General features: G+C 34.5%; 1 protein-coding gene across 1 annotated transcript in view; it reads left to right on the top strand.

The window, feature by feature from the left end:
- adgrb2 (adhesion G protein-coupled receptor B2) overlaps positions 1–13,321 on the top strand; it is a 255,499-nt gene that overhangs the window by 145,214 nt on the left and 96,964 nt on the right. The window contains 6 exon segments of the mRNA XM_042745491.1: positions 3,575–3,739; positions 4,558–4,722; positions 6,658–6,723; positions 8,515–8,621; positions 10,946–11,140; positions 11,647–11,715. Coding sequence (XP_042601425.1) covers positions 3,575–3,739; positions 4,558–4,722; positions 6,658–6,723; positions 8,515–8,621; positions 10,946–11,140; positions 11,647–11,715 — 767 coding nt within the window.

Here is a 13,321-nt window from a genome sequence, read left to right as displayed (position 1 = left end):
TTTTGCTTTAATGGGCAAATAACCTAGCAGTTTATTACACTATACTGCATCATCAATGCAACTTGCTGAACATGTCAGAATTAGCTAATAAAACATCGCTGAACCTCCCGTTTGATTTACTGCAGACATATGAGCTCATCAGTTTATGTAATTCAGCTGAAATAAATTTAAGATAAATCACAAGCCATAAGAAATCAAATAAAGTAAAGGAACAGGCCCAGAACTCCTAGCAACAACTCTGAACACTCAGATGCATCTGTTTATTTGTTTGTTTGTGTGTCTGTATGAATTGCAAGTGAGGGATACTCAAAGTATCCATTTGATGTGCTGAAGTCAGTGTTGTTACTTTGATTATACAGTTATTTCTCTCTGCCTTTCCCTTTATGTTGTTTTGAAGTAAAGTGAGATGCCATAAATGATCAGCTGTGTTTGTTGGGTTTCAGCTGCAGCTGATGTCTCTCCTGGCAACCACAAAATGCAGGATTTTTTTCTCTCTTGTCTTTTGATTTTGTTTTTGTTGGTGATTATAATTCTATTATTGTGGTGCAGAGAGGCGGGGAAAGTTTATCCATGTTTATTGAGTTTGTGAGGCTTTAGAATATGGTTATTATTTATCATGGTCTTTCTTTGAGACATAAATCCTCCATGATCTCAGAGAATGCAGCTGCATCTGATTTTGCAATATGTCGTTCTGCCGACATTTAAAGAGGTATTTTATTTTATTATTTTATTTTATTTTATTTTATTTTTATAATGGTATTTTATATACCATTGACACCCCTCCCCCCATATTTTATAAAAGCATGCATTTATATATATGCTACTCGTCTGTCTGTTTGTACTACATCACTCCTTTAGTACCATTTTAGTTTGGTCTTGTGGCTACCTTGAAGTAATGTTACATTGTACATTTTCTCAGTTTGACGAACATCATTGACAGAGCAAAGGTGACATAGGCATTTTCGTTCATCGTGTGCTTTGTCTTCCTTGGAATCCATTAGATTGAGAGATAATTTGATTTCAGTTCATGCCATCAGTCATTTCGAGATACGGTTGGATGAAATATGAATATCTACCCCCAACCTCCCCTCCCCCCATTTAAATAAGATAAAAGTGATATTAGAGGTTAATATGCACAGATGCTGAAATTGCTGCTTAATGTCAAAAGACGTAACATCTCCCCTACTGTGAAATAGATTGTGCACACTAGAAAGCATTCATTATATAAACATAACGCCATAAGATTAATGGCATCATTTGATGGATGAAGTTTAGGCATAAGAATTACATGCTGAATATGTGTCCATCGAGGCATGTAGGCCTTCTAATATTTTGCAAAGTCTCTGGTGATATGAGATGTGAAACATTTAAAAGAGTTTCTTTTTTCGTTCTCCATAAACACTGCAGAAATTCATAAATGCTTCAACAAAAAGAGTGGATTAGTTACATGGGCTTCATAAGCGACATGCCCCCTGCATAATATCTATTCACTTTGGATTTGATTTTGAAAGGGTTAATTTTTTTTTTTAAGCAATGAATTTTAACTGAAAATTTGTATCTTTTTTATCAATTATGAAATAGTTATTGTATTGTTTTTTGTTGTTGTAGTTGATGCTCAGAGAGAGGACCGATATGACCACAGGCAGAACCTGTACTGCTGTGTTAGCATATACTCAATTGATATCCACAGTTAATCTACTATATACAATTAATGTAAGATACAGAATGTCCTTGCTGTCTTTTATACATAGAAAAGCAATGAAAGGTAATCAGTAGATTTTTTTTCCCCCTAGCTTTAATTAATTCTTACTCATTTTTTTGTTGTTTTTGTTTTTCAGTGAGCAATTAAAGACTGAAACATCTGCAATATGCAACAGTCTAACTAAAATTATTATCATCAAAGTGAGGTTTCTCATGCATTTTAGTGCTATGTTATCAAGCCTCTATTTAAATTCCTGTGCTTTTAGGTTTGTCTCAGTAGTCCATCTCTCTTTAATTAATTAAACAAAATTAGTCTTTTCTTTGCACTAGTCTTCTCTGAAACCCATTAGACTACAATTTTCATGAAATGAATGTGTTACTTGGAGCACCTTTAATGTGCAGGTCAAGGTTTATTCTAACAGAATGTGTTTAATTTAATGTTCAGTGATGAAGACATTATTCAATATAGAAAACATTTTTCAATGTAGAATTAAAAAGTTACAGTAATTATTTAAGCAGGGTTTAAATATGAAGTTTATTATGTAACTTCTTTCTGTATCTCGGTTACATGGAACCTTTTTTAGATTTGAAGAGTCTATCTATCCATCCATCCATCCATCACTGTCTGTCTCTTCTTTTTATTTTGTTTCAGTTAAGGCTTTAGTATTTCAGTTGTGTTTGTAATTTCGATTATTTATTTATTTAGTTTTTTTTTAATCTCTATGTAGTTCTATATTAAGTTTTAGGGCCCTATTTTAACTATCTAAATGCAAAGTGTAAAGCGCACGGCGCAGGTGCACTCAGGGCGTGTCCAAATCCACTTTTGCTATTTTAACGACGGAAAAACAGTTGGCGCGCCCGGGCGCATGGTCTAAACGTGTTGTCCCTATTCTCTTAATGAGTAATGGGTGTTTTTGCAATAAACCAATCAGAGTCTCATCTTCCATTCCCTTTAAGAACCAGTTGCGCTCGTGCCATGACGGATTTGCTATTTACACGGCGGAATTTGGCAAGCGCAAAGACAGAACGCATCTCTGAGATGAAACGGAGCTGCTCATGTGCAAGCAAATAGATATCCTAATTCTGATACATGCGATGACTATCCATTATGACATGTAGGCATTTTTATATTTAATTAACCTACAAAAAATTCTTATACATTGCAGTCCTTTAATTTTTAATATTTGCCATGTTTGTGTGCTGCTGTGCGTCCATGTGTTTAATAAGCAGCGTGTACGCGCACTGTGGACTCGCCTTTACTAACATGCTCTTTAAATATTTAAGAAAAAAACCAGGTTTGAGTTGGTCTATGGTGCAGTCTATTTTCAGCTCCTTAAAATAGCAATGCGCCTGAACACACCTCTTTTTTAGACCAGCATTGCCCATGGGCGCACAAATGGGCGCAAATGCATTTGCTAATTAAACGACGTGGCGCTGGACTGAAACTAGCAAACACACTTGCGCTGCCCCTTGCATCGCATTGCGCCGGGTGTATGATAGGGCCCTTAGTGTTTAGTTTTAGTGCATTTAAATGAAAAGAAACCAGAAAGAAAAATGCATTGAATTAGAAAAATGCTGAGAATTTACACTGGTTCATCACTAATCATTATCATAATCACTCTGTTTGTTGAAGTGATCTCACAGGTTTGTATCAGGGTAAGTAAGAACTTACAAACTCACATGCTATAGACAAACACAGACCCTTGCTGTACCCGTCTCTCTGTCCGTACCTCCGACCGCCTGTTTCCTGTTTGTTCCTGTACCTCACTTCTTTGTCCTTCTCTTTCCTGTCCTTCCTCCACATCTGTACTGTCTTTTTCTGTTCTCACCTCTGCTTCTCTCTCTCTGTGTCTCCCTGTGGTTGTGTTTGCAGTGGAGGGGCAGTGGTTGGACTGGGCTGCCTGGTCTCAGTGCTCTGTTTCTTGTGGCTCTGGAACTCAGCAGAGGCAGCGGCGTTGCAGTGTGTCGGTTCATGGCTGGGCGGAGTGTAAGGGGCCACATGTGGAAACTCGTGAGTGCACCAACCCATCTTGTGGGGGTAAGTTTCTCTCTGGTGGGCTTACAGTCTTAAATTGACAGGTAGTTTATGTGCACAGCTGCAATTTGTTTTGCTGTCATGGTCTAATTAATCGCAGCGAATGCTCTGAATTGTCTGTGGTACCAAACTGCAGAGACTTACCGGTCTGCACCGCTCATCTTGTTCCACAGATATGCTGCTGTGTCAGCATATGCCAGTTAGCACCCCTGATAATAATTAATAAGTGCAAACAAGCGTAATGAGGGTGATTTATGTTCATGTTGGTGCTTTATGTAAATATTGTTGTTGATTCACTTTTAAGTGTTTTTTTTTTTGTTTTTGTTTTTTCATGTTTTACACAACAGTTAATGCCAGTCCTCAAATATGACTGGCTGAACAGTGAACAGAATCATGATATGCTATTGCAGTTATATCAGATTTTATATTTTCAGCTTTCAATATAATTTTTGTTAAACTTTTAGTAATTGTATTTATTTATTTAAATTTAAAAATATATCTATGTAGTTTTTATTTTATTAGGTATTTTCTTAGTTTTAATTATTTTAGTTTTTCAACTTAATTCAACTAATATTGAATGAAAATGAGAAATATTGCTTAGGGAACTAGCTAAAATAAAATAAGTTTATTTATTTATTCATTTTTAGATTTTTAGTTCTAGTTATCTATAATAACCCTGGTTCCAAGAGTGCTGATAAACAGTGCAACAGCACTGGGATTCTAGTGTTCTTGTCCAGAGTGTCAAAACTGCATTGTGTAGATGGTCAACAATTACTCCCTAATTGTATCTCTTGTTCCTCATTTTCTTTCCTCATGTGTAGGTGGAGGGAACTGGGGTGCTTGGAATCACTGGAGCTTGTGCTCCAAGACCTGTGACTCGGGTTGGCAGCGGCGGTTCCGTATGTGTGAAGGCACGGGAATCCAGGGTTACCCTTGTGATGGCTCTGGAGAGGAAGTGCGCTCATGTAATGACAAGAAGTGCCCAGGTGCGTGTTTATGATCAAAGCATGTCTTTAATTTATTGTATCTCTCTTTTTCTTCTGTTCTCCTTTGTTTTTTTTGTTTTTTTCTCTGATTTCCTATACATTTCAATTCACTCTCAAAGCCAATTATAAGTCTGCCTCAAACATTTGTGAAGTTGTATGGCACTCTCCATGAAGGGAGAAATTGTTGTTCCATGATTTTTTTTTTTTTTTTTTTTTTATGAAAAAAAAATAAATAAATATATTAATTAGATATTTTTTTGTACACTATTTGTATAAAGGTGCCCTTTCTTGCTAAATAAAAGTATTTCCCCCTTTTCCTTTAATCAATAAAAAATCAAATAGGCCTAAAAAAATATAGAAAATTTTTTCCAAGATAAATACACATTCATTCTCTCTTTTCTCCTTTGTCACACATTTATTCTCTCTTGGAATTGAGTCTGGTCATTCTTGACAAAGGGACACACCTTGTATTTTTTGATTTTGGTTTGTTATTTTTTTGTTAATCTTTTTGTTTATTATTTTTTATTTTCGTTTTTTATTTTTTAGTTATTATACATTATTATTTTTTTTATTTATTTATTTTTTTTATATAAAATATCAAAATCCATCAAATCAGGATTTTAAGCTTTTTGTTGTTTGGTAACAGGCTTAAATAAATTGCACACCTTAAAATAAAATAAACAGAAAACAAAATAGCTCAATGAACATGAAGCGTGGTCTTCTGAGGTTGATAATCAACATATTATGAACCGTTCACTGAATGCTTAAAAAACATCACTTTCAGACCCTAATTTGTACCCTATTTGTAAGAAGTGCCCTTTGCTTTTGTCTCTGTCCCTTTTTCCCTTTTCTTTTGTTGTATTAGGTTTTTTCTTTTTCATTTTGTGTTTTATTAGTCTTTTCTTCCTCTTTTTTTCTTTTTTGTTTCCATTTCTTCTCTCTTTTAATTGAGACGGGTCATTCTTGACAGAAGGGAATTGTTCAAAGTGCTGCTATGTGTGATTTGTCAGCTATGTTATGCTTTGTTTCAATTTATTATATATTTACATTAACATGCCGTTGACTGCAGCTTTGGGAGGCTATAGATTAAATAAATGTCAGACATTGCCACAGAGCTTTTATCGGGCACAGGGCTTTGATGGCGCCAGAAACTTGAAGACAAAAATCTGTCCGATAGCTTTGTCGGGGTGTATTATGTTTAGATGAAAAGAGTAGGATTCTCTTCTCCGTCTCTTTTAGCTTTCAACCAGTACCCTTCTGTATCTCACCCCTGGGTTGTTCTCTGCTCAGAAGAAGCTTTTGAATGAAAGTTGGAGAGAGATGTGTGTTGTTCTAGTCACTGATCTTCACAGAGTCTGCTTTGTGCGCTGCAAAAACTCATTTTCTTAATCAGTATTTTTTTGTCCTTGTTTCAGTGAAAAATCTAGAGACATAAACTTTATCAAATTTTATAACTAAAACAAGACAAATCTGTTTGCCAATGGGTAAGAAAAATAAACTTAATTCAAGATAAATAAGCAAGACAAAAATTGTAAACATTTTTGCTTTTGAGGTAAAATTGATCCTTTTTAAAGGATTTTTTTTTTTATATTTTTGTTGAGAAAAAGATAATAAAAAAAATTTTTTTTTATTTATTTATTTATTTATAAGCAAGACAAAAATTTTTTTATTTTTCATTTTTTTATTTTTTTTTTTTTTATTTTTTTTTTTAAAAAAATTTTCTCCTTATAATGGCAATAAATGTATGTATGAGATAAAGTGCACGCATATGCATGTATGTATGTGAGAGCAATCAATCAATCCTAAATGGGCTTTATATTTAATGCCAGTGAAGTGACATGTATCCCTAGTCTCTTTATATTTAATGCCAGTTTGGACATGTTCCCTCGTCTTTTTTTCTGCCTAATCTACATTTTTGATTCATACTATGTGCAGCACCTCATGAAATATGAGCCTCAGTTGGAGAGACGGTATACAACAAGTGTCCATCTAATGCCACTGGTACGTCTTTGCACACATTCTCTCCACTCACCACTTAAGGTCTGTTGGAGTCATTTTAGAAATATGATTTATTAAATTTGTAGTTATATTAGAATGTTGGTTAACCTGATTTTGGGCTTACCCTCATGTTATTCCAACCCATGACTTTTCCTTCCATGGAACAAAATGTTTAATATTTTGAGGCAGATCTAAATGACAGTTCATAGTTTCTTTGGCTGTTATGGTCCAAATCAACTGAATAAAACCCACAGATAATTACAATTTATGAATTTGTCATTTAAGTCATCATTCATTGATTATGTCAGTTAAATGCCAATTTATTTGATTAAGCTTCTTCTTGATTTAGAAATAGCTGGTTTAGTCTCTATCTAGGCCATTAATTCGAAAGTTTGCAGGTTCTGTGTAAAGACCAGTCCATGACCATTGTGCCCTTTAGCCAAAACCCAGCTTGCTCAAGGATGACTGTTCTTCTAAAAAGTCTTTAGTACATTGCTCTGGATAAAAATGCCAGCTATGTGACAAATTAGTAGTAAATTAAAACCACTCAAGAAAAGATAATGATCTGAGCATGATTAGCTTCAGAGTGTACGCCACCGCCTACATCACATCTAATGTTGTTTTGGCCATAGCCAAAGATGCCATTTCTAATGTAGTCTCTGATACATTTGTTTCTTTTTTCACTGTGACATGCAGCTTTATTAAAAGATTTTATGATTGGTTAAACTGCATTATAAAACTCCATCAACGGTGCAATCGGTTCAGCTTCCAAAATCTACATCGCACAACATGCTCAAAATAAGTTGGTTTCCACACAGTTCATCAGCATTCAGTTCTTAAGCCCATTGAGATGAATTAGTGGTGTATGAGAGGGAACTTAATGAGAATATTTACAGCCCAATATATGCTGCCACAGAAAGTTAATATACTGTAACAATGATATCAAGTCAGATTTTGGTGGATTAAAATGCCAGACATTGCTGCAGAGCTTACATTGGGACCCAACAAAAATCATATTTCTTACTTTGAGAGACTGTAGATTTAATGTCACAGACTGACATGTTGTCGTTTTGTACAACATGACATTCATGTTTTGTGAATGTTATATATTGAGTATTCTGCACTCTTCAGATTGGCTCAAGTGGTTCTAACTCTTCCCATCGCAGTGGGAGAGTTTTTTGGGGTTATTTATGCCCTCTGAGTATACAGCGTGCAATAATTCTCAGATACTAGTGAAGAAAGACACCCAAGGCGCTCAGTGATTTTTACCTAATAAAAACAGAAAGACCTAATAAATGATGTCTTTGAAGTGGAAGCACAGAGCAGAGTGTTGAATGAGGTCAACGGTGAGCTGTAATCTATATCAACTCCACATCCCGGCCAGCATGGACTGTCATACACGCTAACCCCCAAAAGAAAAAACAATTCCTGCAGAGAGCGTTTTGCTTGACTTTTCCGGGCTACAGTTTTACGTCTGCCTGCGTTCCCCATTTGATTTTCAGGCATGTTTTTATCCTAGCGAGGATACCAGGGGGTGAGGCCTCAGTTGTGTCTTTTTGGCCGTGATCTGAATGATGCAAGTAGCAGAAATTTTAAGCAGAACTGAGTTTACAACTGTGTAAAATGACATACAAAACAGACATTATCCCAGAAATTATCGAATACCGCATCCCAGGGAAATCTTTTTTATGAAACGTGTGAACATCACAGTAGGTGTCTGTCAAACCTTCACATGTTGTTATTGCTTGTGCCCGACGGTGATAATGATCTGTTTTTTCTTTCCTCTCCCTGTAGGATCTGCTAGTCGTCGTTGTTTGCTGGACGCTAATGGAGTTGCTTACTGGGGTCCTCCGAGCTTCGCCCGATGTGTCTCACTCGAATATAGATATTTACATTTATCTGTAAGTACATAGATGATAATGACGTGCTGTGATATCACAAGATGGGGAAAACTTAGATTATGAATACTAATTTGTTTATGCACGTTATTTTACAATCTTTTACTGTTTTGATAAATAGTTTGTGTGATTTTTCTTGAAATCAGGTCTGTATTAGAGTATGGCCATCTTCTCATGCATATTATGAGAAAATATGACTTGTTTTCAGAGAGTTTTGAATTAAATTTATTTTTATTATCAAACTTTGTTTTAAGCTTTACAAATCTTCTTTTTTTGTAATAGGATTATTATTAGTAGTAGTAGTAGTAGTATTGATGATAATGGTGAGGATATGTTGTTGTTAATTGGTGTTATATTAAATAATTAAAATACACAATTTATTGTTATTATTATTAATTATAATAATTCTAATTATGCTACTACTACTAGCATTAGTAATAATATTAATAAAACTTTGCTATAATAATAATAAGTAGAATACTATGTATTATTATTATTATTATTATTATTATTATTATTATATTGATAAATAAATTAAACTAATATTTGGTATTAAAAATATATACTCTTGTATATACATACAACTTATATATATATATATATATATATATATTTTTATTTTAAGTTTTTTTTTTTATTTATTTTGTTTATGTATTTAGTTATTTTAATTTTTATGTTGTAATTTTATAATTTTATTTTTAAATAAATGTATAATTTATTTCTTTATTTTATATATATAATTTATTTATTTATTTATTGAGGATACATGGATATTTTTAATGGAAAACAAGACAAAAAGACAAATCACAGTTTACACAGTGATTAAAGGGAGTAATCATAGTTGCTGACTAATTCAGTTGCTCAACTGAACTTGTGACATTGTATTTGATAACTTCCATCTGATTGTGTTTGTGACTTTGTTTTGTAGTTCAGGAGATAGCATGGATGAGCAGCTGAATATTAAGTAATACAAGTTTAATATACCAGATTTGTAGCTGTACATCAGTGAATGCATATCAGAAGCGAGGATGTATTTGTTTGCAGTTTGTTTGGTGGTTTCAATAGAGCGATAACAAGCCACAGAAAAGTGATAGATTGGAGTGTATTTAAAAGGCCGTGTGTGCTGGAAAGAACATTGCTACTGTCACTTTTCACAAATGATAATGACTGCAATGACCACTCAGCAAAATGTTAAAGAGAGTCAATTCCATTGTCGGATCCCTACTCATTATAACACACACAAAGAAAATGAAAACCACTACTTGGAGAAGCTTCATTTGAGCTAGTCCCTACCATAAATGTTTGAAAAGATACTTCACCAGTCTCACAGCTTTCATATCGATTATGTACTTTCTGTCGCTTGTTGTGAGACCTCGTGTTTTGATAATGATTGATTACTTTCTAACAGATTTAACATCCTGCCTTCACGCACTCTTTCTAATTCCTCAGCCACAACCTTTGACTTTGAGTTTATAATGCTGAATAGGTTTTAATTCTGTCTCAACCAAGGCGTAATTTGACGGGGTTGATTGCGCTGTTAACCTGTCCACTAACCCCTCATTATAATCAGATAGTGCTTAATTAACTTTGATTGCCATTGTCTGCCACCTCCTGCACTCACAGTACTGTCATTAGACTGTCAACACTTCATCTACTGACGTTCGACCACAAACAAGAACTCTGCTAGTTGATTCACTAAGGGAGAAGTTGTTTTCACTTTGTTATGCTCACAGCTTGTTTGACTGTAGATGGGAAGTAGATTAAGGCGGCTGTCGATACTTTCAAACTGCTTTCGCTTTGCTTCAGACCCGGATCAATGTTGTTTCAGCTTCAAAGCCAGCATGTTCTTCTTCACTTCCTTTTTCTGGCTTACCTTTAAATCTGTATCTACATTTCAGTGTGCTTATTTATTCTATTTTTAAGTTAGTTTATTTATTAAGTTTGTTTTAAGTGAATGAAATTAAAGTATATTAGTGCATTTTAGGCCCATACGGGTACACAAAGCTACACTTTTCTTCACATCCTTCTCCATGCTTGTTCATATATTTTAGCTTATTAATTATTCTTTTAACTACAAATAGTTTGGCATATATTACCATATTTAAATAAACATAAATCCACTGAATTTTCCTTTAAAATCGGTGGAGAAGATGCATAAACAATTCCAAAATTGGTCTGCTGATTTAATTTGGGAGCTGGAGTTTATCTCTCTGGTTTTATTTATAAACCCAGGGTGCAACTTCGTGCTTATGTGGTTATTATTGAGTTTTATTTATCAGTGTCTGTGCATAAAAGCGTTTTTTTTTTTTTTTTTTATTCTCCTGTAGTTGCGAGAACATCTTGCGAAGGGTCAGAGGACCCTGGCAGGGGAGGGCATGTCTCAGATCGTGAGGAGTCTCCTGGAGTTAATGTCCCGTAAGGATTATTATAGCGGCGACCTCTTATTCTCCGTGGAGATTCTCCGAAATGTGACGGACACCTTCAAGCGAGCAACCTACATCCCAGCTCCTGACGACGTGCAGGTGAGTATTTGCCTGTGGGTGTGTGTAAAGGTACAAGTAATAAATGGGTAGATGACAAAAACTGTGACCAGGCAATATTTCTTTTGATGTTTCCACTGATTGCACAGATTTTTAAGAGCTTTTTAAACTCTTTTGTAGACTTAAATAGAAAAAAGTATGTTTACTCTATGCAGGCTTAATATGAATCTATACAATGCCATGTATATTATACATTTTTAGATCAATGATTGACGTGTCAACTTCAGAATTACATATCTTGTTCCACATTTCAACTTCATAATAAAAAGTTATATGTATTTAAAAATTTCAATTTATTTATTTATTTAAAACAAAAACATTTTCAACTTCAGAATTACATATCTTGTTCCACATTTCAACTTCATAGACAGTGTGTGTGTTGTGTGACCTTATTATATCTATCTTTTAAGACAAAGTACTAAATAAATAAATTATATGAAAAGTAGCAGATACACATCCAATTTTTTAATTTTTTTATTTTTTTCCAGAAATTCTTCCAGATTGTCAGCTTAATGTTGGACATTGAAAACCTTGAGAAGTGGGAAGATGCTCACCAGGTAAAATGTCCTTCCTCACCCCTGGCAAAACTGTTCATATCTGTGCCATTTTAATTTCGCCCTCAGACAGAGCTGTGTCATCTAAGCCAGGTCTGATCTCACAGATTAACAACAGCTGTAATCAGACTGGCTTTGGATGTAATAGAAGCCGACTGTGAAGTGTGTTGGGAAAGGGATGTGCTGTTAGAGCTGCCTCTTTGCATTACACCGCTCCATTAGACACTATTTGACTTTAGATTCTGTGCAGTGAGGTCCATGGTGACTTCGATGTCAAGCCAGGCCATATTGCATGGTAATAAACTTTCCTCAACTCATCCATCCATGAAGATTTTTTATTTATTATTATTTTTATTTTTTTGGTGAAGACCTACTCATGCCCTGAGGCCTGAACTTACTGCAGGAGATCATATTCTGACTCACTCAAGAGCATACACTTTTCTGGTAATGTCAGATAACTGACCATTTATGGCATGCTTACGCTTTACAGTCCAGAGTTGTAGTGTGCATCATGCCAGGATTGCCAAATACATGCATTCTTGTTTCAATCTTTATAGGTGGAAGAGCAAAATATGCTTAAATAAGTCTTATTTTTGGGGGGCCAATTTGTAGTTGAGCTTGCTAAGGCAAAAATATTATTATTGCTCAAATTTAGAGGTGGGGATTTAAACAAACCTGTCACATGTAACTGTTTGTGCTATGTACATGTTTGATTCCTTAAGTCATGTGACTTGAGGAGAGGTGTGCTATTACTTTAAGGGATTTAAGTGAAAAAAAAAAAGTCCCATAAACGTATGCTACTGTTCAAAGGTTAAGGGTGAGATTGATTGATTGATTGATTGATTGATTGATTGATTGATTGATTGATTGTTTGTTTGGTTGTATTTTTTGATTGATTTTTTGATATATATTTTTTTAAATGCTGTACAATGAACTTTTTATTTATCAACGAATCCCAAAAAAAAGGTATCACAGTTTCCACAATGTGTTTTTTGTTTATCAAATAATAATTTTAAAGTTGTTTCTGAGTTTATAATTTGACTTTTTAGACTGGAGTAAAGTGCCATATAAATTAATTTTTTAAATTTTATGATGTTATGGTTTTATTGTTTTGAAATCATTGGAAAAATCTTAGCAAATACACAGGAAACATCACCCTGCTGACCTTATTATTTTAATATTAATGGGAAAATTAATAATGCTGACCTTACTAATACTGACACAACTGTGCCATTGCTACGCTAAAAGGGGAGCATTTCTTTTTTTTTAATGCATTTTTGTGCATTTAAAGTGTTGTGTAGTCACTGATGTCATTTCCTGTGTAAACAAATTAAGGTTCATTCATACATGTGCAAGTGTAGTTCGTACTTTTTAAAAATGATAGACATGGGGTGTGTGGAGGTAATGGTGACTAATGGTCACATACGGTGCTAAGTCTGTGCAGCACATGCTCGTGACTCCAGTGAACGTTTATGTTTGTGTACGTATGTGGGCGCCAGGTGCTTATCTCAGTGTGACTGAGCCAGATTTTGGTGTTAAAGTACAGTTGAGCAGGCAAATCTTTGACACACCTCCTGCTCTCCCCGCTCTGTAAATAATCATCTTCTCC

Source organism: Cyprinus carpio, chromosome B19, assembly GCF_018340385.1.
Source record: "Cyprinus carpio isolate SPL01 chromosome B19, ASM1834038v1, whole genome shotgun sequence".
NCBI lineage: Eukaryota > Metazoa > Chordata > Actinopteri > Cypriniformes > Cyprinidae > Cyprinus > Cyprinus carpio.
This window is presented reverse-complemented; position numbering and strand designations above follow the sequence as displayed.